Raw genomic sequence first — 21,212 nt, forward strand, 5'->3', positions numbered from 1 at the left:
ACCCCTACCCAGAGCAGACACCAGCCTGGTAGACGGGTATCTTCCCCCACGGCCTCGTCCCTCTCAGTACCTGCTGGGGTCTGGGCCGCTTGCCTCTCTGTGCCTCCTTTGTGGGGGTGGGCTGGCCTTCTGGGGGCCTCTGGTCTCTGAGCGGGCAGGCACTGGCCGGAAGGGAGAGCAGGCGTCAGAGCTCCAGATGCCAGCCGCGCCCTCAGCCCAGGTGGCCCAGTGAAGCACATCGTGGGAACAGGCCCCGAGCTTCAGAGGCCCAGTTAGCAGAGGGGATTCTAGAGGATGCCAGGACTGCCCGTGACCTCACCTTGGCCCGTCCTCGGAGCACTCCTCGGTCTGGGGGTGGGCAGCCAAACGTCCCATGGCTCCATCCTCCTCCCCTGTGCACTTCTTTGGGGCCGTCAGGGGTCCCCACGCCCCGTCACGGGAAGGGCTGGCACCTTCTGCCCCTGGGGCTGAAGTGAGCGGAGGAGAGCGCTCGGTCCTTTGGTAGAAGAAGCGGGCGATGTTCTGGGAGTCCTTGAGGGCCGCTGCGGCCAGGAGCTGCTGCTTCTTGCCGACCCGGGCCTTGGCGGTAGGACTGCCCCGAGTGGGGCCTTTGGCCTCCTTCTCGGGGGAGGGCCCCCCACAATGAGCACCGCTCCCAGGGGCCTCTCCTCTGGGCCCAGCGCCTTCCTCATCCTGGCGGCCACGGGGCCGGCCGGGCGGCTCCTGCCCGCCTCCCTGCACCGGCTGGGGGTCTTGCTCCTTGAGCTGCATCTTCTCCATCAGCTCAGAGGCCGTCTGGAACGTGCAGGAGCCTTTCGGGAAACCAGCTCCCACCCGCTTGGGTTTGAACTGTGAGGAGGAGAGAGGCTTCTGACCACAGGTGCCTCCAGGGCACTCTCTAGAGGGCCCAGGGATGGCTGCGTGGGTGGGGCTCCCGGGAGTGGGGGCGGGAAAAGCTGGGCAGGACAAGGCTTGGGGGTCGGGGTGGCGAGACAGGCACTGTGGGGGGCTGCAGAGGCGTAGCTGGCAGAGTACGGAAGCGCGAGGGCCTGCCCTGGGGTGCCCCAGGGCCAGGGCTGTGATGCCAGGAGAGCAAGGACTATACCCTCGCTGAGGGCAAGGGGCCGTGGCGCCTTTCCTGGACCCAGGTTTGGGGTGGACACCAGGACGCCACTCACCGAGTACACCTGGGAGGCCGGCCGGATGTCATACTCGGTGGGCTCTGGGGGCTCGGCCTGGGCGCTGCAGCTCCTGGCGCCACCTCCCATGTCATAGAGCTGCCCATCCTTGGAGGCTTTGTGGATCTCAGCCACCTGGGGCAGGGACAGGTGGGAACACCGTGGTCGGCACCCCTAGCTCCTGACAGTCCCCAGCCCAGGCTTTCCACGAGTGGGTTCTGCGGCCCGTGGCTGCAGGCACCTGGGCACTGGACAAGTTCTAGTCCGCACGGGGTTGGCTAGAAATACTTCCAACCAGGAAAGGAGGGAAGTCGGGCTCCCCGGGGAATAAGCGGCCCCCTGTGTGGCGGGCTGCCTCTCCCACCCAGAGCCCGGAGCATGCCCCGCCCACCCCGCCCGGTGCCCACCTTCTTCAGCACGCTGGCCTTGTACAGGTTGGCCACCTTGGCATTTCGGAATGTCTCGTGTTCCAGCTCCACTGCCTTGGCCTGGAGGTCAGATCTGAGGGTAGGAATGAGGTTAAGGTGTCAGGTAGGCCTGAGGCCCCTCCCTGTTAGATCCTCCCTGGGGACCCTGGAGATGGCTTCAGGAACGGCCTGGCAGGAACGGCCTTGGGCACAGGGATTCCGACCTGGACTGTCTGGCCCCCTGTGGTTTACTGTCCCTCAGCAGCTCCTGGCAGCCCCTCGCTTGTGGCCAAGCCTGCCCCCTGGTGAGGCTGTGAGACTCACACCCCCTGGGAGTAAGATGGGTCCCAATTTGGGGAGGGGTGCCCAAATAAGCCAGGGGGGCTTGGGTTCCTGCGGTCTCCAAAGGAGCCCGGGGACCGCTCCTCGGCCCTGACGACACTCACCCGTCAGTGGAACCTGCGGCCTGGCGGTTGCTGCTCAGAGCCTCCTCCAGGAGCCCCAGGCAGTGCTCACGAGCCTGCACAGGGGAGGGAAGTTGGTCAAACAGTCGCAGCTTGGGGGGGATCCTGGGGGGCAGGTGTGACGAGCTGCCCACCTCTTACCTTCACAGTGAGTCTGGGGATCTTCCTACTAGAAGCCTCTTTCAGGGGACAGTCCGCATCTGGGGGGAGCAGAGGCGAGTCCTTCCACTCTACATTCTGCTCTCTGGCATCCCCAACCCCCCAGTGAGGCATCCTCCATCCACACCCTGACACCAGCCCAGGGGGCATCTCTGTACTGACCTGGGGGTACGAATTCTTCTATCTTGGGGTCTTTGCCCTGGAAGATGACATGAGGGCCCGTGAGGCGTCCTGCCCCGCAGCAAGACAGCTCCCAGCCCAGCACCAGGGAAGGGGCTGAGAGGGTGTGAGCAGGGGGCCACCTGGACCCCACTGAGCCCCCGTCCCCTTCACCTTGCGCAGGCGCATCTGCTTCTGGTAGAAGAGATTCCATTCCCGCTTGTGGGCCTTGTCTCTGCCCTCATCCCCGCTGCCTTCAGAGCCTTCGTCGTACCTAGGAGACAGGCTGGACGTGAGCAGTCCTGGGTCTGGGCTTTGCCCTCCTGTCACGTGTCTAGTGGGACAGTGATGTCTCTGATGCCCTGGCAGCTCATGGGCAACACCGAAGTCCTGGCCCCAGCGTGGCCCTCAGGGCCGGGGGGTGGACTATGGCACTGTGTCGCCTCTGGCCTGGCCTTAGCATCAGGGAGGGAATGCCAGACTATTTCCAGTGGGTTGGGGGCCCCTGGCCTCATGGCCCCTCACCTGCTAAAGCCCCCATAACCCCTGCGGCCTCCCTCATACAGCTCAGGGTCAAAGCTGTTCCCCTGGGAGGGCCCAATGGCGGTCTTGCTCCAGCTGCTGCTTTGCTCCAAAGCGTCCAGCTGCTTCCGCACAGCTGCAGGGTTCTGGCAGTGGTCACAGCCTTTGGTGCAGGCGGGGGGCGCATCCCCGAAGTACTTGGCAATGGCAGCGTGGCGGCACCTGGAGCAGGCAGCACAGCACAGACAAGGGGTGAGGGACCCACGCCGGCCAGCGTTCGTTCACCCGATCCCGAAACTCTGGTTGAGCACAGCTACGTGTCTGGCAGTGTGGGAGGCATCTCACGCGAGCCTCCCAAGGCATCGCTGGGGCGCCCACTGTACAGATGAGGACGGCAAGCGGAAAGAGCTTTCTCAAAGTCACGGAGCACACGGCTCCAGAGGAGCCAGGGCACGAACCCCACTCTGTCCTGCTTCTCTATGGAGCGCTCCTCCGGGCCCCAGCCCCCTCTCCATCCTTCGGCAGTGGGGCACCCTGGAAGGAGCACGGACTCTGGGTGCAGAGGCTGACTCTGCTGCGGAGGCTGTGTCCTTGGGGAAAGCATCTGACCTCCTGAAGCCCATGCGCTCTTGCCTACAAGCCGGTGCAAGAGGAGCACTGGCCCCTCGGGCGGCATAAGGGCCAGGATGGCGCTCTGAAGCGCGCCGCACAGCGCCCGGCACGCGCTCTTCACTCTTTTCTGACGGGGAGGGAGGGAGGGAACGGCAGCAAGTGGCCCTGCCCCACCTCAGCACTCTGCTCTACTTCTGTCTCCTGGTGACCTCTTCCTTGTTGCCCCAACAAGCCTGTGTGTGCCCAGCCCAGCGTACACAGCCCGGCACCGGGGGAGACTGCCTGAGAGCAGGAACTGGGCAGCTCAGGGCCGGCACCGTAGAGCCGCCACTGGTGAGGGCAGCGAGGAGACGCAGCCGTGGCCGGAGTCTTCCTCGTCGTACCTTCCAGGCTGGAAGAATGAACCCCCCCAGGCTGAGGGCACAGTCGGTCACTGGGGCAGATGCAGAGGCCTGGGGGGCCACAGTTCTATCAGGGCTGTTACAAACAGCCTTCCTGCAGCAGGAATGTGGCACGGGGTGGGGGAGCCCGAGAGGAGATGCGGAGCAGAGGTAGGGCTGTCTAGTCACCACATCCCAAAGACAAGAAGAGCGGGCGTCACTGCTCTAACCAGAACACCTCTCAACGTGAGCACTGCCTGGGGCTGCAAGAAACACTCTGAGAAGCCGAGACCCCGAGGGGCAGGCTCCGGGAATGCCAACAGATTGTGACGCAGCCCCCAGGAAGCGCGCGCTGGCTGCCTTGTTCAGCTGAGGAGAGAACGGCTGGAGCCGGCAAGGAGGGCATGGCGGCCACCAGAGGGCGCTATTCCCGCCGCACCCAAAACCGATGTGTAACTCATTCCAGGCTCAAGCCCGTGCGACTGCACAGTGGCTGCCTGTCTGGCCTCTGGGAGGCTCTGGCACCCAAGTGGTGTGGCCACAAGGCTGGCTTCCTTCCCCCCACCCTCCCCCAAGCCCCGACTCACTGGCGTTTTGTGCTCACACTCAAAGGGCTCCATTGACAGCTCGCAGATGCCGGCTGGGGTCGGCTCCTGTCCTGCTCCGGGCACAGCCTGGTCTGCTGGGGTGGCACGACCAGTCAAATGTCAAACCAGCCAGCCCCTGGGCTCTGGAGCCCGTCCCTGACAGTCGGGCCGGGAGTGTGGAGACAGCCCCAGCCGACACTCTGGCAAGAACAAGATCAGCAGTGTCCTCTCTCCTCCTCCCGGGGCCGCCCCCGAGGAACAGGCTAAGGCCAGGCCACTCCCAAGTCACTCGGGACTCCCAAGTTCTTCCCCAAGATGCCTCCCCAGAGGGCTGACTGCTTGGGTGGTCCAGCAGCTCCCCCACTGTTTACTTTCTTTCCCAGGAGAAAACAGAGAGGAACCTGCCAGGGAGTCGCCTGAGGGACAGGTTGGGGGTTGAGGGACATGGGCCCAAAGGCCCTCCTGAGGGCGGGGCAGGAGGCAAAGAACTGGGAGAGGTGCAGGCCCCCTCCCTCGCTCCCTCCCCGCCCGACTCCACCGCTCAGGTGGAACCTCCCAGGGGGTCATCTTCGCCAGGGAATGTGAGAGCCGACCTCCTCTTTCATCAGCTCACAGCCCAGGCCCAGCCCACACCCGCCAGGGGGGAGGAGAGGAAGAGGAGGAGGAACAGAGGAGGGCCGTGCAGACCTTGGGGCAGGGAGTAGGCACAGGAGTCTGCAGCCGAAGGCCCAGTTCCCAGCAGGGATTCCCTCGCCTGCGGGGCAGCGGTGGCACTGGCTCCCTACTTCAGCGGCCGCCCGTGTAATGTGACACTTGAATCTCCAGGACGACCAACAACAAAAAAGCTAAGGCCGAGACAGCAGCTGGCTGTCAGCAGCCAGGAGCTCCGCTGCGCTGAGCAGAGGCACCCAGGGAGCAGCCGCGGGTCAGGAAAGAGGCGTCCGCAAAGGAAGGAAGAGGTGTGAGCCCAGCTGGAGGGGAGGCCGGAGGAGAGGCACGCGGAGGCTGCTGGGCTCCCCAGCACCTGCGGTTGCCCCCCAACCCCAGCACCTGAGCTCCCAGGTGAGTGGCTCCGCTCACAGATGAGGCGGGGACGAAGGAAAAGGAGCCGCCAGGGTCCCCTGTCTCAAGGGTGGAGGGCCACAATCTACCACGAGCACGGAGAGGAGGGTCCTGGGGGACACGCTTGGTCGTAGTCTCTGGAGAGCCTCCCTTTCATACTCAGGCTCTCCCTTCTCTTGCTGGGACCCCGCACGGGGCACAGGCCGAGGCTGCAGCCCTCTGCTGGCTTGCTGAGCAGGCAGAGGGGCCTGGAGTGCCTGCTTACTCGGCAAGTTAGTTTAAGCTTTTCCTATTCAGGGGGCTTAAACGAGGGATTTGGCTGGCCTGGCCTAGGGGAGAACCATCGCCTGCCCACTGAGCCTCCCTTTTTCTGGGGATCAAGTCCCTGCTTTCTCCCAGGCAAGGAGGCTCAGGGCAGGGGCTGCCCGGCCACCTCGCACCTCCCAGGATGCGAACCTGTGGCAGCTCTGCCCATTGTGTTCTGGACAAGAGCAGCAGCTGCCACCTCTTATGCGGGGCTTGGTGTTCTCAGCTCGGAGCTAGGCCCAGGTGCTCCTTCCTGGGCCCACAGAGATCCCCAGGAACCCCCAAATCTCCCTGAATGCCACGCCAGAAGCATGAGGGCCCTAAACCCAGGGTGGGGTGGGAAGGCGACAATGGTGGAAGTGAGGCTTGGGAAGGGACTGCCCCGCCCCATACTTGGCCCTCTGCCGCCATCAGAATGCTGGTGGTTCTCGGGCGGCACTGAGATCAGCTCCCTTGGGCAGGGCCCCGAGTCGAGGCTGGCTGCCTACCCCTCCTGCCTCCCTGTCCTCACGCCAGCGTTACAGTCCCCTTCCCCAGCCCCCCAGATGTTTTCCCCAAAGCGAACAAGCTAGTATCTACTTAGAAAAACAGCCACCCAGGTTAAAGTGGAAACCAGGGATCAGTCGACGTGTTCTTGGCTCGGCAGAGGCTGTGGGATTTGGCCTGGGTTGGTGGCTGGGGAGACTAAAAGCCCGGCAGCGATGAGCAGTGATGGCACAGAGAGGGGACAGACGCCGGGTGAGGGAGGGAGGCAGTGATGAGCCCATGGCTGCCGCTGCTGGCTCTTATCTGTAAGACGGCCCAGGCCGGCAGGCAGGGATCAGAGTCGCTAGATCCAGAGGACACAGGTGGATGGGGGCCCCCGAACACAATCCCTGTGCGGGGACAGAAGGGTGATGCCCAGCCTCTGGGGCTGCAGGAGGAATCAGCAGCAGCAGGAAGTGCCTCCTCCTGTCCTGGAAAAGCTACGGGGCTGGGGAAGCCGGGGCTGCTGAGGGTTCAAGTGTCATTGGACCCCACTGGAAGGCGGGGCCAAGGCAGAAAGCGCAGCGCACAGTGGGCATCTCTGCCTTGCTGGTTAGGCCACCGGACCCCGCAAGACTCCCCCAACCTTCAGTTATGCCTCATTCTAGTTCTTTCTCGAACAAGACGTTGCCCAGGGGGCAGGGGTGGCTGAAACCCACCTTGACAAAATAACAGGGCAGGGCAAGAAGCCCTTGGGCCCTGAGCCATCAACACACCCTTATCAGACAGCACACATCCGCTGCCTGGGCTCTCCCCACGCAGCTGCGTCTGGAGTTGGAGTGTCAGTTCTGCAAAGAGGAAACAGGGACACTTCAGTACCAAGTGGCAGTTGTCCGGCCTGCAGGAGGCCTGCCTGCTCTGTTGCAAGGTTCTCCGTGCCAGGAGATGCCACACAAAGGCATGTTTTCTAGTCCCCCGGCTCTGCCAGCCTTCCCTCCAGCCTGGCTCACCTTCCCCCGCCACTGGCTGCCACTCCAGCCGGGGAGCAGCCTCCGAAGGTGCCGAGAAGGGCCGTGCAGGCCGCCGGGCCGGGGGGCCACCACTTGCTCTGGCTGCTTCTAATCGAGGCGCTACCGAGCGTGGGGCTGGGGGAGATCCTCATTCACAGGCAGAAAGTACAGTTTGGGAAGGAGTGTGGTGGAGCTGAGACAGAAAGACTGGGAAAATATAGAGAATTACCAGTAGCCCCACTGGGCTTCCCTGCCCTCCGCTCTCCAAACCTGGGAAGGGTAAGAGGACGAGAGGCAGCCAGCCCCAGGACGCCCACCCTCCCTGGGCCACAGCTGGGAACACTCAGGGCTCCCTACAACGCAACAGCTGGGGCACAGGCCTCACGGTCACCTGACGACGGCTGGTTATATCGGGCACCAGGCGTCAGGCACCCCTTGGCCTCGCTTTAAATAGCGTGCTGGAAAGCCCGCCTGGGACCTGCTGGAATGTGCCTCCGCCCTCTTAGGAGAACAGGCCCCTCCAGCCCTCCACGGCCCCACTAAGGCTCCTCTGCTCAAGGCCAAGCTGGAAATGATAAAACAGCAACTGAAAAGCAAAGGGGGCTTCAGCCTTTGGGGCAGAACAGCCGTGTCCAGCAGCCCCACTCCTGCAGACAGGATGCAGTGAGCAGCCCTGGGGCCAATCCAAGTCCCCAGAGGCCCTGGGTGTCCACGTCCGTGGCCCGCTGGTGTGGACCGACACTCTTCCCAGAGTGGGGCCCGGGTCCCCTGGGTGTGAGTCTGCAGCTTTCTGACTTCCTAACCCCTGGAGGACAGCTGACTTTAAAGGCGAAGCTTCGGATCAACAGGCCCCGCCTTTCCGGCACAGCAGTTCAGCCCGGCCCCACCTTCCCCCTCCCTGCTCTGGAGATCACGCCCCGACTGACCAGGGTCTCCACGCAACCTCTCACTCACAAGCGGAGGCGCCCCCTCTGCAATCCCTCCCGGGTCTTTGGGCGTGGGGGGGCACAGGTGAAAAAGCCCCCCACCCACCCACTCGCCTCCGCCTCTGTGAAGGAGTGTCTCTGATGGCTACATTAGGCAGTGCAGGCCCTGGGCCAATCAGGCTGAAAAAGCCAGGCCAAGTAGCCGAAGAGGGGAGGGGAAAGCAGCCCAGCTCCTGAGCCCCGGGCAAGCTCCCCCTGGGCTTCGGTCGGCCCACCGGTCCCTCCTCCAGGAATGGGACCAGCGGGCGGGCTCCCGTCCTCCTGGAAACCCGGAGAGCGAGATGCCCGGAGGCGCCAGACCAAGGGAGGGGACCACCTTCCTGTGCACACCTGCTCCACTGGTCAGTGGGAGGAGGTCTGTTCAGTGTGACCTGAGGAGAGGGGTCTCATGCTCGGGAAGGAGTTCATGAGCCTGAGACAGAAAGACTCGCAAGATCTGGCCCTTTGGTGACAAGTCACAGGAGGTTCTCAAAGAGCAAGTGTGGCCCAGTGAGTGATGAAAGCTGTGTTCCAGACTCCCGAGTGTGGGGTGGGGCTGATCACGAAGCGCCCTGGTCCCCGTGCTGAGCCCATCGCACGGGCCAGGCCCTCTGTGGGCTGCTCCTGGGCTGGCTTATCTTGCCCGTCAAAGAGCAGGCTGCCCGAGACAGGTGCCCACAGAGGGATGGCGGGGGCAGCGCTGCCAGGCCCCACTCCCGCAGTGTGACCGCGAAGTCCCTTCCTCTCTCCGGTCTCAGTGTCCCCATATGCAGAAGAAAGGAGGCAGGAGTGGATGACCCACGGCATTCTAGAATTCTATGCCTCCTAGTACATTGGAAAACTGGGATCCTGATCTCGTTTGTAGCAACGTGCGGACCCTGGGGTGGGGCGTGGGAGAAGCTGGGAGGCCCTAATTCCAGGAGCCTCCCCCTTTGACAAGAGACATCACCTGCCTGCTACCCTCCATCATCACTTAAAACATAGCCCCCCCATCTCCAGCCGGCCCCCCACCACTCTCCTTCACCTCACACACCACAAACATCCCGGGCATGAAGGACACAGACGAAACTCCCCAAAGGTGTTGAAGGAAGGTCACTGACAGCGTGTGGGGGGGTGTGACCACCCCCAAAGGCCGCCTGGCCTCTGCTGCGCTGGCCGGACCCCGCCCAGAGGGGAATCACATGGGCTGGGCACTCCTAGAGCCCGGCCCTGTGCTCAACCCTCCCGACAGCCTCGAGAGACGGGCACCTCATCTTCACGGAAAACGAGGGAAGGAACAGACTCAGAGAGACGGAGCCACTCCGTGTCACAAAAGCAGGAAGAAGGCTGGCAGTATTCAAACCCAGGATGATTCGAATGCTATTCTGTGGGGGGGGCCACCTGACCAGATGAGGGCAGTTATCCTGTGGGGAAGGAGATGCAGGAGGAACCTGTGCCGGCCGTCCAGGCCCTGGAGGACCGTGAGGTGGAAGGGGGTGGAACTGGCCTGAGTGACCACAGGTGGGACTGACGAGGTCACCAGGAGGTCCCATCTTCTAACGATCAGAGCTGCCCAAGAAGGAATGGGCGGGGCGGGGCCGCAGGGGGGCTCCCCACTCGAGCAAAGGCCGAATGCCAGAGGGAGGGCAGGGAGCCAAGTGCGGCGCAGAGGACTCGAGCGGATGACCTTCAAGGCGGCTCTAAGGACGCTACGCTGTGGTAGCAGCGCCAGGAGTGACCGGCCTCACAGACCGCAACCACCTGGGGGAGAACGTGCCTGGCTGAGGGACGAGGCAGCAGTAATGAGAGCTTACGGTCTGGCTCAGGCCCCTGGCCGCCTGCAGCCCTGCCCTGGCTAAGAGCTGCCTCGGGGAACAGGCTGATTCTGGGTTGGCACAGGCTGTCCCTGATCCCTCTCTGAAGAGGTGCTGGCTCCCTCGTGCCCACCGGGGAGGCGGAAGGGGAAAGAAGGTCTGTGGCATAATGTGTCCCGACTCACTGACTCGGCCTGGATCTTCACCTTCAGCCCCTTGGGCACAACAGACAGGAGGAGGCTCTTGGTCCTGGGGCCTGGAGGCTGTTGCCCCTCACCTGGGGCCGTGGGGCAGGGGGTGTTGGGGGGAGGGGGGAGCAGAAGGGACTCTCTTGGTCAGCCAGAGAGGCAGGTCCAAGCCAGCAAGAGAAGGAGGCTAAACCCCCCCGGGACTTCTGGTCCCATCCTGAGAGAGGACCCCTTGGGGAAAACTAGAAGGACACAGTGTCACCTCCACCTTCTCACAGGAAGACACCGTATGAGTAAAGAAATGGGGCTGGTGGGAGAGGTGGGGGGCCCCAGGGGGGCTCAGACCACTGCCCCCAGTCAGCTCTCAACTACGGCCAACCCTGACCAGAAGCCCCCATGAGCCTGCTCTCGGAAGAAGCCGACCCTTCTGTCCCCACATACAATGAAAAGCAAGAGTGCCAGGCTGGCATTCTGGAGCCCTGTCTCCCCACCAGGGAGGCATCAGGGGCCGCCAGGGGGGCCATGCCCATCCGAGACACCCTGGCAACACCTAGGAGTGGTGTCTAAGACAAAGGAGCGTGCAGTCCCTTCACGGTCAGCAACCGCGGCTGACCTTGGCCGGCTGGCAGACCCCTCCTGCGGCAGGCTCTGCCGAGCAGCCCTGCGGCAGGGCCTCAGGCTCACTGTCATCCCCAGCTTCCCTCGCCTGGGCAGTGCCAGCTAGGTGGGGGCTGAGGGCCACAGCGGAGCGCTGAGCAAGGGGCCCTGCCAGCTCCCTGCCTCCCTCGTGAGCTGTGAGCCACCAGGCCTGTGAGGGGTGAGACCTGACAAACTCGTTCTGCGGGCTGGGGTGGGTGAGAGGGCAGATTCTCCGGAGGCAGCTCCGTGGGGACACCAGGTCCTCTCCCTGCTCTGCAGCTCAGGAGGAAACCCGGCAGGGACACGACACAGCATGGCAGCCTCCAACCTTGCGCTGGAGATGCGCTCCATAGGGGAGAGGCTGCTGCACAAGCTGCAGAGGCTGCCCCAGGCCGAGCCCGTGGAGATCGTGGCCTTCTCGGTCCTTGTCATTTTCACAGGTAAGCCGGCGCTCCCAGAGTCTCCTCAGCGCCCACGGCTCTTCCTGGCATCCAGGAGAGACGAGACCATGGTACCAACCACGGGGCTGGCAGAGGTGGCTGGGTGGTCCCCCAGACAGAGGAGGAGAAGCAGATGTCCCCTGGGGGGAGCCAGGGGGTCCCCCCTAATCCTGACATGCTGCTCTAGGAAACGGGATCGCTGGGCACCAGGGCCCAGAGGTGCCTCCGGCACCCCAACCCACAGATGGAGGGAGCAAAGCTCTGGGGGCCGGCATGGGGACAGTCACACCTCTTCCCAGACTCTCGGGTATTTCTGACCACTAAGCCAGGGCTTCGGTGAAGGTCCTCCAGGCCCCCAGAGGGGCCTCTTTGGAAGTGTGGTGGGCGTTCTTTTCCTTCTCGCCTCTGAGCTCCCGGAGCGCTCTGCTCTCTCCCCCAACCCCCCAGCCATCGTGCTGCTGCTGCTGCTGACGGCCGTCGGCTACTGCTGCTGCCCTAAGCGGGGAGGCAGGAGGGCCGCGGTGGGACCCACCACCCCACCGTGAGGGCCAGGGCGACGGCCGACGAGGAGCCGGAGAGGAGACCGCCAAAGCCATGACCCAGGGAGTCAGCCTGGCCCTGCAGCCCTCACCCCTCAAGACAAAGATCCACCGCCCCGGCCCTGGCCTAGCCCAGGAACCCAGACACTGACTGAGAGCTGGGGCCTCATCAAGGAAATACGGGCTGTTCGGGCCACAAAACTCTCACCTGACAGTGAACACAGGGGGCCGAGGAGTCGTCGACTGTTTCTAAGACAGAAAACCACCGGGGGTTCTGCGCCTACCTGCGCTTTCCAACAAAACACAGAAGTGGGGTCCCCACACCTGGAGAACAGCCTGCACGTGTGGGGAGCTGGCCTCAAGGCTCCCACGCCAAAGAGGAGCAGGCCAATAGGAGAGGGGCTTTGCACAGTAGCTCCTAAGTCCCGAGCTCCCCCCAGAGCGCGGACATGTCTGTGTTCCATTCCAGTATTTGCCTGTTTCTTTCCCAGTAAAAGCTTTCTGGTTATGTGTTTCTGTGGTGCCAGACTCCCTGGGCTGGGTTATGTGAATCAGGTGGGCAGCGTGCCAGAATTCCAGGGACATGGCCAGTGACCGTCCCTTCCAGGCCTCTGCTCTCCCTGTGCTCTCGGAAGCTGGAAAAACACGCAGGCAGGAATGCCACGCGAGAGGGAAGGCTGCGGAACCAGGGGAGGGCTGCGGCGCCTTTCCTGCCCAGCACCAGCTGCTAACAAGCTCCACCCTCCCAGACGCCTGCTTGGCAGTGGTGGAGGCTGCGTCTGCCCCAGGCAGGTGCCGGGCTCAGGAATGCCACCATTGCCATTAACCGTAGCCGGCACACCCCTCCCTACCAGGCTCAGGCCACTGGGTCTTCCCAAACTTCTGCAGTAAGAGAGGTAAGGCCCCTACTATTGTCCATAACCTGCATCCAGGCTCAGGCCACTGGGTCTTCCCAAACTTCTGCAGTAAGAGAGGTGAGGCCCCTACTATTGTCCATAACCTGCATCCTGACCGCTCCGTCCTTTCCCCAACGTGTGCCGGACTGTCTGCGTTCAAATCCTCGCCCTCCCACCCCCGCCAGCTACGAAACGGAGGTCAGTGACTCAGCCTCTCCAAGCCATGTTTCCTCCCCTGTGAAATGGGGCTAATCCTGGTCCCCACCTCCTGGGATAAACCCAGATGACCTTGGCACAGTGCTGGGCATATGCTAAGACTGATATGAAGCATCGTTATCTGCCCCTCTAAACAGGGGGCCGAGCCAGAGCAATGTGGACTCGTTTAAGGACTGGGCCTGCTGACGTGCAACACTGCCTGGCCTCTTTCCCTTCAGTTTACTTCCTCTCCCACAGAACTTTCCAGGTAGAGCTACAAAGCCAGGAACGAGGGCAGGGGAGGCAGAGGCTCACGCGGTACCCCGCCTCCCCCCCCCCCCCCCCCCCCCCCGCGACACACACACACAACCCTGGTCCGCCGGGGCCATAAAGAAGTCTGCGTTTTTTATACTCCTCTGTCATCTTGGCCTGTGCAGCCCATGCTCTGCCTGCCTTGAGGCAGAGCCCCATCTACTCAGAAAACAGGGACTGGAGAGGGGATGCCAGCCCCTGCCACTCCTCTGCGGCCCCACCATCTCCAGCTGACAGGCAGGCAGGCAGGAGAAGCTCTCTCTGGTTGGTTTCACTTCCTGGTGTCCAGGGACTTCTCTGATGGGTTTGGTTTGGGTTAAAGACCCAGAGAGGAGTGCTTCCATAGAAAATAAAAGAAATTCAAGAATCTGTCTGTACTCTCTACCACCCCCACCACACCACAAAAGAATGGGACTCGTAAAAATAATGATACCCATAATAATACTTGCAACAATGGTGAGGATGAAGATAGCTAAAATTCACTGAGGACTCATCCCCGCTCAGGCAGTGCCTTAAGCATTTCGACGCAGATAAATCCATTTAGTCATCACGACAACCTCAATGCCAAATGTACCATTATTATCCCCATTTTAAAGATGAGGAAATAGGTAACTTCCCTAAATTTGACCAGCTGAAAAGTGGCAGAGCCAGCCTCTGGGCGCCCCCCCCCCACCTGGCTCCAGAGCCCCTGCTCACCACACCCGGTGCCCTAGGCCTCCAGCTGTAGTATTGATAAGGCTCTCACTCCATTATCCACCACCTACATACCAACCCTAGATCCCAAACAGCCACACCCCAAACTCTGGGGCCCTCCCTCCCAGAAGAAAAACAGAGGGAGGGTGGGAGGATGTGAAGCCCCGCCCTTTCCAGTCCCAGCGCCAACAGCTGGAGGGTCCCCAGGAAGCCCGCCAACAGCTGGAGGGTCCCCAGGAAGCCCTCTGTTCAGGAGACGCTCCACGGCGCAGCAGCCAGATCCTCGTGTGACTTTTCCTTAAGGGAGTTACGTCAGCACCAAGAACAGCCTTCCTCACTGTGGGTGAGGCCGAGCCTCTTTTCTAGAAAAGATTCAGGCTCCCTGGTCCAGCTGCCAAGAAGTCGGCAGACCTGGGCACCGACAGGTTGACAGGAGGTTCATTCCCATTTTCCTCCTCCAGGCCAGGCAGTACTTAACTGCTGACTCCAAATAAGATTCTGTCCCTCCCCTTGGAGGGCTTACGGGGGCACGCTGAGACCCACCACCAATGGCTCCCCTGAAGCTGTCACGCCAGGTCCCAGGCAGGCTCCGATCCCACTCGGCTCAACCAACCAGATCTGCTCCAGCGCAAGAGCAGCCTGACGTACTCTGGCTGGTCCTCTGGGAAGATGGGCATCGACAGGAGGCAGCAATTCCCCCATCATGGCAAAGAATAAACAGGTACAGCAAGGCAGGTGGTGACCATGGAAGGGGTGGCCATCAGGCCGTCTGAGCCCCAGAGAACATCTGGCTGACTCTGGCTGCCACACCTCTCTGTTCCCACCGCCATGCCACCCTGGACCAAGCCGCCAGCAGCGTCTGCCTGAGGTCCCTGCCGCAGCGTCCCAGCCGGTCTCGGCGCTGATCTCCCCGGCCTCATCACGCCTTCCCGCCCGTGGCCTCTGCTCCACCACTGACCACGACTGTGGTCTCTCGGTCCCTCACAAGGGTTTCACTCTACACTTCAGATCTGTGCAGTTTACTGTCCATATGTTACGCCTTATTAGAATCTACAGTAAAGCCACCGGTGCAAGAATCTTATTAGCAAAACTTGGCAGAGCAGACAAAACAGTTTTCTCCTGTTTTCCCAAACATTAACATTTGAAAGCAATCTACAGATAACAATCTTCAAGACGACATATTTGCTTGTGGGTAATAACAAATTGCAGACCATAAAAAACTGAGGACAGGGAGTTCCCTGGTGGCCTAGTGGTTAGGATTCTGGGCTTCCACTGCCGTGGCCCGGGTTCAATCCCTGGTCAGGGAACTGAGATCCCTCAAGCCGCGCAGCAATAACAAAATAATAATTTAAAAAATAAAAGTTAAAAAAAAAATAAAACTGAAGACAAATTAATTTTGTCCTTAGGAAAAGTCTCCTCGCTCTCCTTGGGAACCGGCTGCCTACCCTGGAACCCTGTCTCCTCATTCTAACTCTTACATCGGCTTCCCATCTCAACTTCAACATCGCTCCTCCCGGGGGAGTCCCCTCAGGCCCCGGGCCAGGCTATGCCATGGGCACCACCAGCATTCTCTACCTCTTCCCATCACATCATTCCCTTTGTGGTGATCATTTCAGAAGAATTTTCCGATCAGGGCCAGCAGTTAATTGAAAAAGTCAATTAAAGCAACGTTTGTGTACCCGAGACATACGTTCTCTACACCTCTCATTTGAAATGGAAACATACAGATGCACATTCCTTGGCCAATCTTTCTGATGCAGGGCCGAGGTCTTTTCTCCTAGTGTGGGTTTGCTGACCAGAGTTCCTGAATTGCCTGTTTGCTAATTTTGATTTCTTTAAGGCGGAATAAGAACTTGAAGACATCTGCAAGGAAACCTGAGTGTGAAATACTTCTGCATTTTTAGGAAATGTTGACAGTTGTCTTGTCCACATCTATTTTTGACAGGAACAGCTGGGTCCAAACCCCAAAGCAGTAACTTCTTAGCTGTGTGACCTTGGGTAAGTTACTTAACCTCTCTGTGCCTGTTCCCCAGTTGTAAAACTGGGGTTTCAGCTTTTATCACTACTTCACTTTTATGTAATGTTAAGTGCAATTATGTAATTACAATAACAAGTACAACTGCCACAAAACAGGTTTGGGAACAAGCAGCTGACGCTTAATAAGCATCCAACTAAGCTAATGGAGCAGAAGTCCGAGGATGTGCTGAGACCAGCCTGCTGGCTCTGAGCATTCGGCAGACCAAGGGCATTAGTCAGAGTGTTTTACAGAAGGAAATGCAAAGCGGCAGGTAAGCCAAGGTCAATTAAGCCAGGAGAGTTAAGAAGGACTTCACGGAACTTGCCCATCATCTCCTCCAGCCCCGGCTGCATGTCAGAATCACACGATGATGGCTTCCCTGGTGCCGCAGTGGTTAAGAATCCGCCTGCCAATGCCGGGGACACATGTTTGAGCCCTGGTCCAGGAAGATCCCACATGCCGCGGAGCAACTAAGCCCACGTGCCACAACTACTGAGCCTGCGCTCTAGAGCCTGCGTGCCTAGAGTCCGTGCTCCGCAACGAGAAGCCACCGCAACGAGAAGCCCGCGCACCGCAACGAAGAGTAGCTCCCACTCCCCGCAACTAGAGAAAGCCCGCGTGCAGCAACGAAGACCCAACGCAGCCAAAAATTAAAATAATAAATTAAATAAATTAAAAAAAAAAGAAAACATTAAATTAACAAAAAAAAGGAGAATCACCCGACGAGCTTTACCAAGCACAGGGCTCTGACAAGCCCAGAGGCTGATCTCTGTGCTACCAGGTGGGGCCTGGGCACTGGCGTTCAGAAAAGCTCCCAGATGATTGGAACAGGCAGGGTTGAGGACCGGTACCCTAGAATGTAACCCCTGGGAGGGCAGGGCCTGCCTCTCTCGCTCACGACTGGACACGCAGCACCTGGCGCAGTTCCTGGCCACCGTGGGCACTCGACTCCTGTCTTTCAAGGAGGGAATGGCAGCCACCAGGTTCCACGAGCAGGGGCACAGGCCCCACTCCTGCTTCCCAGCTGCCCCATCACACCAGGGGGTGGGAACCCACACGAAGCAGCTGTGGCCGGGCCTAAGCGGCACACAAAAACACCAAGGGAGAAGCTGGGCCTCCACAGGAACCCGGGGCCTCAATGGTGATAAACACCCACATGCTGGTTCCAGGAGGTGCCAGCTGGACCTGTGGTTAATCATCAACCCGGCGCCACAGGAAGTGAGCGGCCATGCGTGGCAGCCCCAGCCCTGGGGCCTCCCGAGCTCTGGGCAGGTCCTTTCAGTAGACGGGTCATCCGGATTGAGAGGAGGGGCAGGACCCAGCCACAGGTGAGGTGGACGGGAGGCCTGGGGCAAGGGCCCCGGATCCAGTCTCTTCCCCCACCCACCCCAAGTCTGACCTCTCTCAGCCAGGACACCTCAACCCCCGCGCCCTGAGCAGCCCCCCAAAACAGCATCACAAGAGGGCAGAACGCGGCGGAGGGGGTAAGTGTGAAAGGCTGAAAGAGAACGCGGTTGCTAGGCAACGGGCCCTAGCCCACCTTTGTTTGCTCTGGTGACAGCAAGCAGGTCTGGTCAGGGGCAATCAGCAATGCGGCCACCTTTTCCTCCCAAGAGTTGCTTCTCTGAGTCACGGTGCAGCTCTGGTCACCTGGCGGCTTCTTCAGCTCAGGCCCCACAAAGCGTGGGGCCTGAAGGATTACCCTGATCCGCCTGCCCTCTCTTAGGACACAGGAGTATAAACAGCAGGCCCAGGTAATGGCTCCTTCCTTCTCTGCCTTTACTCCCTGCAACTGGCTACAGACGCACAGCCTGCCCATCTCAGCTGTGTTTCAAGATTAGTTAGTCCTTCTGTTTTCACCTGCCTCTAAGGAAGCCTACAGAGGCCTCAGCTTGAGACCATCCACTCCTGGGCTCCTGTGCTGATCTCTCAAAATGCTTCCTAAATGTTTGGCAACCGAGGCAGGAAACCCAGGAAGGGTCTGTAGTGCTGCTTTTTAGATTCTGGCTGAGCGGTTCTCAGGGATGGGAGAGAAAGTCCTGCTCACAGCAGGGCTGTTCAGGAAAGGACTGGAGAAGCCAGAGGCAGCCTCCAGGAAGAACTCAAGGGCCCCCCCCCCCCACCGCCTCTTGGTGCCAGTCCCTGCTTTTGCTTCTACGGAGGAAGAAAGCTCATTTGTTGCTTGCTGGAGGCATCGAGCCCAATGACCCACCATCCCTTCAATGCCCGCTAGCTGCAGAGGTGGCCGCCGTTCTCTGAGATCGCACCAGAGGGTGAAGCTGGGGGCAGGGAGTAGCACCTGGGACAGGGCTTTGGAGAAGCCCCTGCACTCAGGGCCTCTGTCCCCACTTTTCCAGGTTCACATGGACAGACTACTAACAAAACGCGCCTGGAAGGATGAGTTCTGGCAGAACCCCTTGGACCAGGGGGGCCTGGTAGTGATCTGCTTGTTCATCATTATGGTCCTGTTTCTCATCTTGTTTGCTATTGTGTTTGGTTTACTCCCCCCACTTGATAGGGTCAACCAGTGTGAAGAGTCGTGACCTGACTTTCTGCGGGCCAAGAAGGGGGCCACTGTTAATACACTCTCAAAACACCATGTACCTTTTCTCCAAAGCCCTTTTAACAGTCTGGAATTATACATTTTTCATGTGATTATCTGATAAGTGCCTGTCTTCCCCACTGGTCCAAGCAACAAAAAGCAGGGGCTGGGTCTCTTTCTGTTCCCCATTGTACCCCCTTTTCTGATGTGCCCTCGCACAGAGTCAGTATCAATCAATATTTGCTGGTTGAATAAATGAATGAATGAACAAATGAGCAAACGAATGGATAAACAGAGGAATGCTGGGCCGTTGGCTCCCCCAGCCTGGAGACCCCAGGAGATGACAGAGCCCAGTACAATCTAGGCCTAAACCAAAGCTGTTTTGCCCATCTCAGACAGGGTCCAGAGGCCTCTAGGCTGGAGGAAGGTTGCTTTGAACCTAATTACTGTTCCTTTTTACACGCAAAGGTAAATTTGGCCCTGTCATAAATAATCAAATGCATTTCATGGCCACACTCAGAGAAAGTAGCTGCACGCAAAGGAGAGGAAGCCAACTGGACGCCCCACGCTGGCCTCATTCATGTGACCCAAGTGTCTTTTCCCTTGGTCCCAGAGATGCCCAGGTATCCCCCACAGGGTCCTCCAGCCCCCATGCACCCCAGACCCTACAACGCAGCCCTTGTAGAAGTGTCCCCGCCTCTGCCAAAGCCACCAAGCAGGCCTGTCCCTCGCTGCCAAGTGCCCTCCCTTTGCAAACAGCTGCTTCACCATCAACCTCAAACCAGGCTATTCTTAGAAAAGGGGCAAGTATCTGGTGAGGAAGGGGCTGTGCCTTCGTGCTATATACCATTTAAGCAATGAAGAAACATTCCTTTTTACTCAAAGAGCAATTTCAAATCCAGCCACACCAGCCGTGCTCACTCCGTCCCAGGGCCTGGAAGTCCTGGAATCTGACACCCTTGTGTGTAGCAAATGAGATAGAAGAGATGAGGCTGCACACGGGGCAACAGGAGGCCCACCGATGCCCGGACCCCTGACACCCTAACAGGCCCCAGCTCTCTGGTATGAGACAGAAAGCAGAGGGCCCTGGGAGGACCTGTCCTCTTGCCTGGCGAGTTGCTGCAGCCCAGAGGGATACGGCAGAGCTAAGCTTCCAGACAGCTCCCCAGAGCCTCAGACTCACCCCAAACAAGACCCCGGCCAGGGTGACTTCCAGCAGAGGGGACTCTGACAGCTAGCAAGGACGCTGAGCCCTTTCATGAGAAGCGCTTGACTCAAGGGACCAAAGAAGGCCTGATTTAGCAACTCACTATGTTAGTGCCTGAAAAGGGCTCTGGTTGCAATGGCTGCGGGCAAGGGTGCCAACCACCTCTGCTGGGTGTGGTCTTGCCACAGAGGCCAAATGAGACATGGCGTCTTGGAGAAGGAAATAGGCTCCTGAATTCAGCCTAGGAGCCACCGACCTGGTGAATAGGAGGGGGCGGGAATCAGAACACATGGCCCAAATAAGTGCCTCTCTGGTTTCCAGAAGAAAGCCCCAAACATCTGGTGGGCACCGCCAGTGCCAGGCACCTAATCAACTCCATGCTTCAAGAATCCAGTCTTGCAAAAACCAAGATGGCATGTGTGTATGAAAATGTGCATATCACTGAAAATTGGGAAATGGGGGATTAGTGGCATCCGTGAGGGATCTTAGTTCCCCGACTAGGGATTGAACCCCGGCCCTCGGCAGTGAAAGCACCGAGTCCTAACCACTGGACCGCCAGGGAACTCCCAACCACAACCTCTCTGGACAGTGGTCTGTTCATCTCTTAAGTCTGAAGCAATCAATTCTGCCTCATCTACCTTACAGGGTTGTCCAACGAGATCTGACCAGTGAGAGCAGAGAAATCAAAGAGGTTTTTCGAGCAAAGGGCTACACAAATGCAAGTGCTCCCAGCTTGTCCAGAATGCTCTGGATGTCCCTCACGCAGTGCGCCCACAGCTGCTCGTGCCCAGGGCTCTCCCTGCCACAGTCTGCCTGTCGCTGAGCAGCTATCAGGCTCTTTCATGGCCCCCACCGTCAGCAGATGCAGATCAAATAGCTAAGTGGGTTCCAAGTAGGCAGGCTGGTGTTGTTAGAAAAGTTGATTTCTCTCCAAGCACATTACCGCCCCTGCCCTCCCAAGACATAAGCCGGGCCACATGTCTCTGTTTGGGTCTGGGATGAGAGTGACTACTCCACAAGTGAAGCCAGTGGTACAGCTCAGTGGCATGTGATGACCACAATGCCAATGGCTCAGAGCTGGTCACATCTCTCGGAACTGAGGCACCCATGGTGCCAGCCACTCCAGAAGTGGGTGGAGTGGCATGGGTGGATGAGCACCCAAAATACTCAGCGAATCCTCACAGCGCCAGAGTTTCTGGAGCCTTCCACAGAAAGGCGGGAGGGCACCAACGTCCACGCTCCGACAGGAGATATTCCCACACGATGGCTTTCAGCAGGCAGGGGTCCATTGGTGGCCCAAGAACTGCCCTATGTTAGCTGGTTAACTAGCGGTGCTGGGAGAGGAAAAGATCTCACTAACACTTGTTTCCACACACGAGATAAGTCACTCACCCCGATTCTTCACAGAAGGCCACCAGGGCATCAAAGGCCAAGACAGCAGCTTTATCGGATGCTTTGTTCCCTCTCTTTTCCTG

At 59.7% G+C, this 21,212-nt stretch overlaps 2 protein-coding genes and 1 long non-coding RNA gene across 4 annotated transcripts in view; 2 read left to right on the forward strand and 1 right to left on the reverse strand.

Moving 5' to 3' along the window:
• RECQL5 (RecQ like helicase 5) overlaps positions 1-21,212 on the reverse strand; it is a 37,549-nt gene that overhangs the window by 1,495 nt on the left and 14,842 nt on the right. Inside the window, exons 7-16 of one of the 2 annotated variants that reach the window (XM_082443241.1) lie at positions 21,130-21,209; positions 2,893-3,111; positions 2,542-2,641; positions 2,371-2,407; positions 2,191-2,249; positions 2,032-2,105; positions 1,586-1,679; positions 1,179-1,313; positions 320-849; positions 71-161 (exon numbers count right to left, since the gene is read on the reverse strand). In XM_082443241.1, the coding sequence (XP_082299367.1) occupies positions 71-161; positions 320-849; positions 1,179-1,313; positions 1,586-1,679; positions 2,032-2,105; positions 2,191-2,249; positions 2,371-2,407; positions 2,542-2,641; positions 2,893-3,111; positions 21,130-21,209 (1,419 nt within the window). The remainder of the gene's footprint in view (positions 1-70; positions 162-319; positions 850-1,178; positions 1,314-1,585; positions 1,680-2,031; positions 2,106-2,190; positions 2,250-2,370; positions 2,408-2,541; positions 2,642-2,892; positions 3,112-21,129; positions 21,210-21,212) is intronic. The other variant, XM_082443242.1, reaches the window with a different exon arrangement.
• Positions 4,501-12,383, forward strand: SMIM5 (small integral membrane protein 5). The gene is made up of 3 exons (XM_082443293.1): positions 4,501-5,530; positions 11,176-11,336; positions 11,784-12,383. The coding sequence occupies exons 2-3, from the start codon at positions 11,210-11,212 to the stop codon at positions 11,879-11,881; spliced, it is 225 nt and encodes a 74-aa protein (XP_082299419.1). The 5' UTR covers positions 4,501-5,530; positions 11,176-11,209; the 3' UTR covers positions 11,882-12,383.
• Positions 17,209-18,358, forward strand: LOC309651031. The gene is made up of 3 exons (XR_014257892.1): positions 17,209-17,316; positions 17,397-17,472; positions 18,346-18,358. It is a non-coding gene; the product is annotated as an uncharacterized lncRNA (long non-coding RNA).

This window comes from Balaenoptera physalus, assembly GCF_965194825.1.
Source record: "Balaenoptera physalus genome assembly, chromosome: 20".
Taxonomy (NCBI): Eukaryota; Metazoa; Chordata; class Mammalia; order Artiodactyla; family Balaenopteridae; genus Balaenoptera; species Balaenoptera physalus.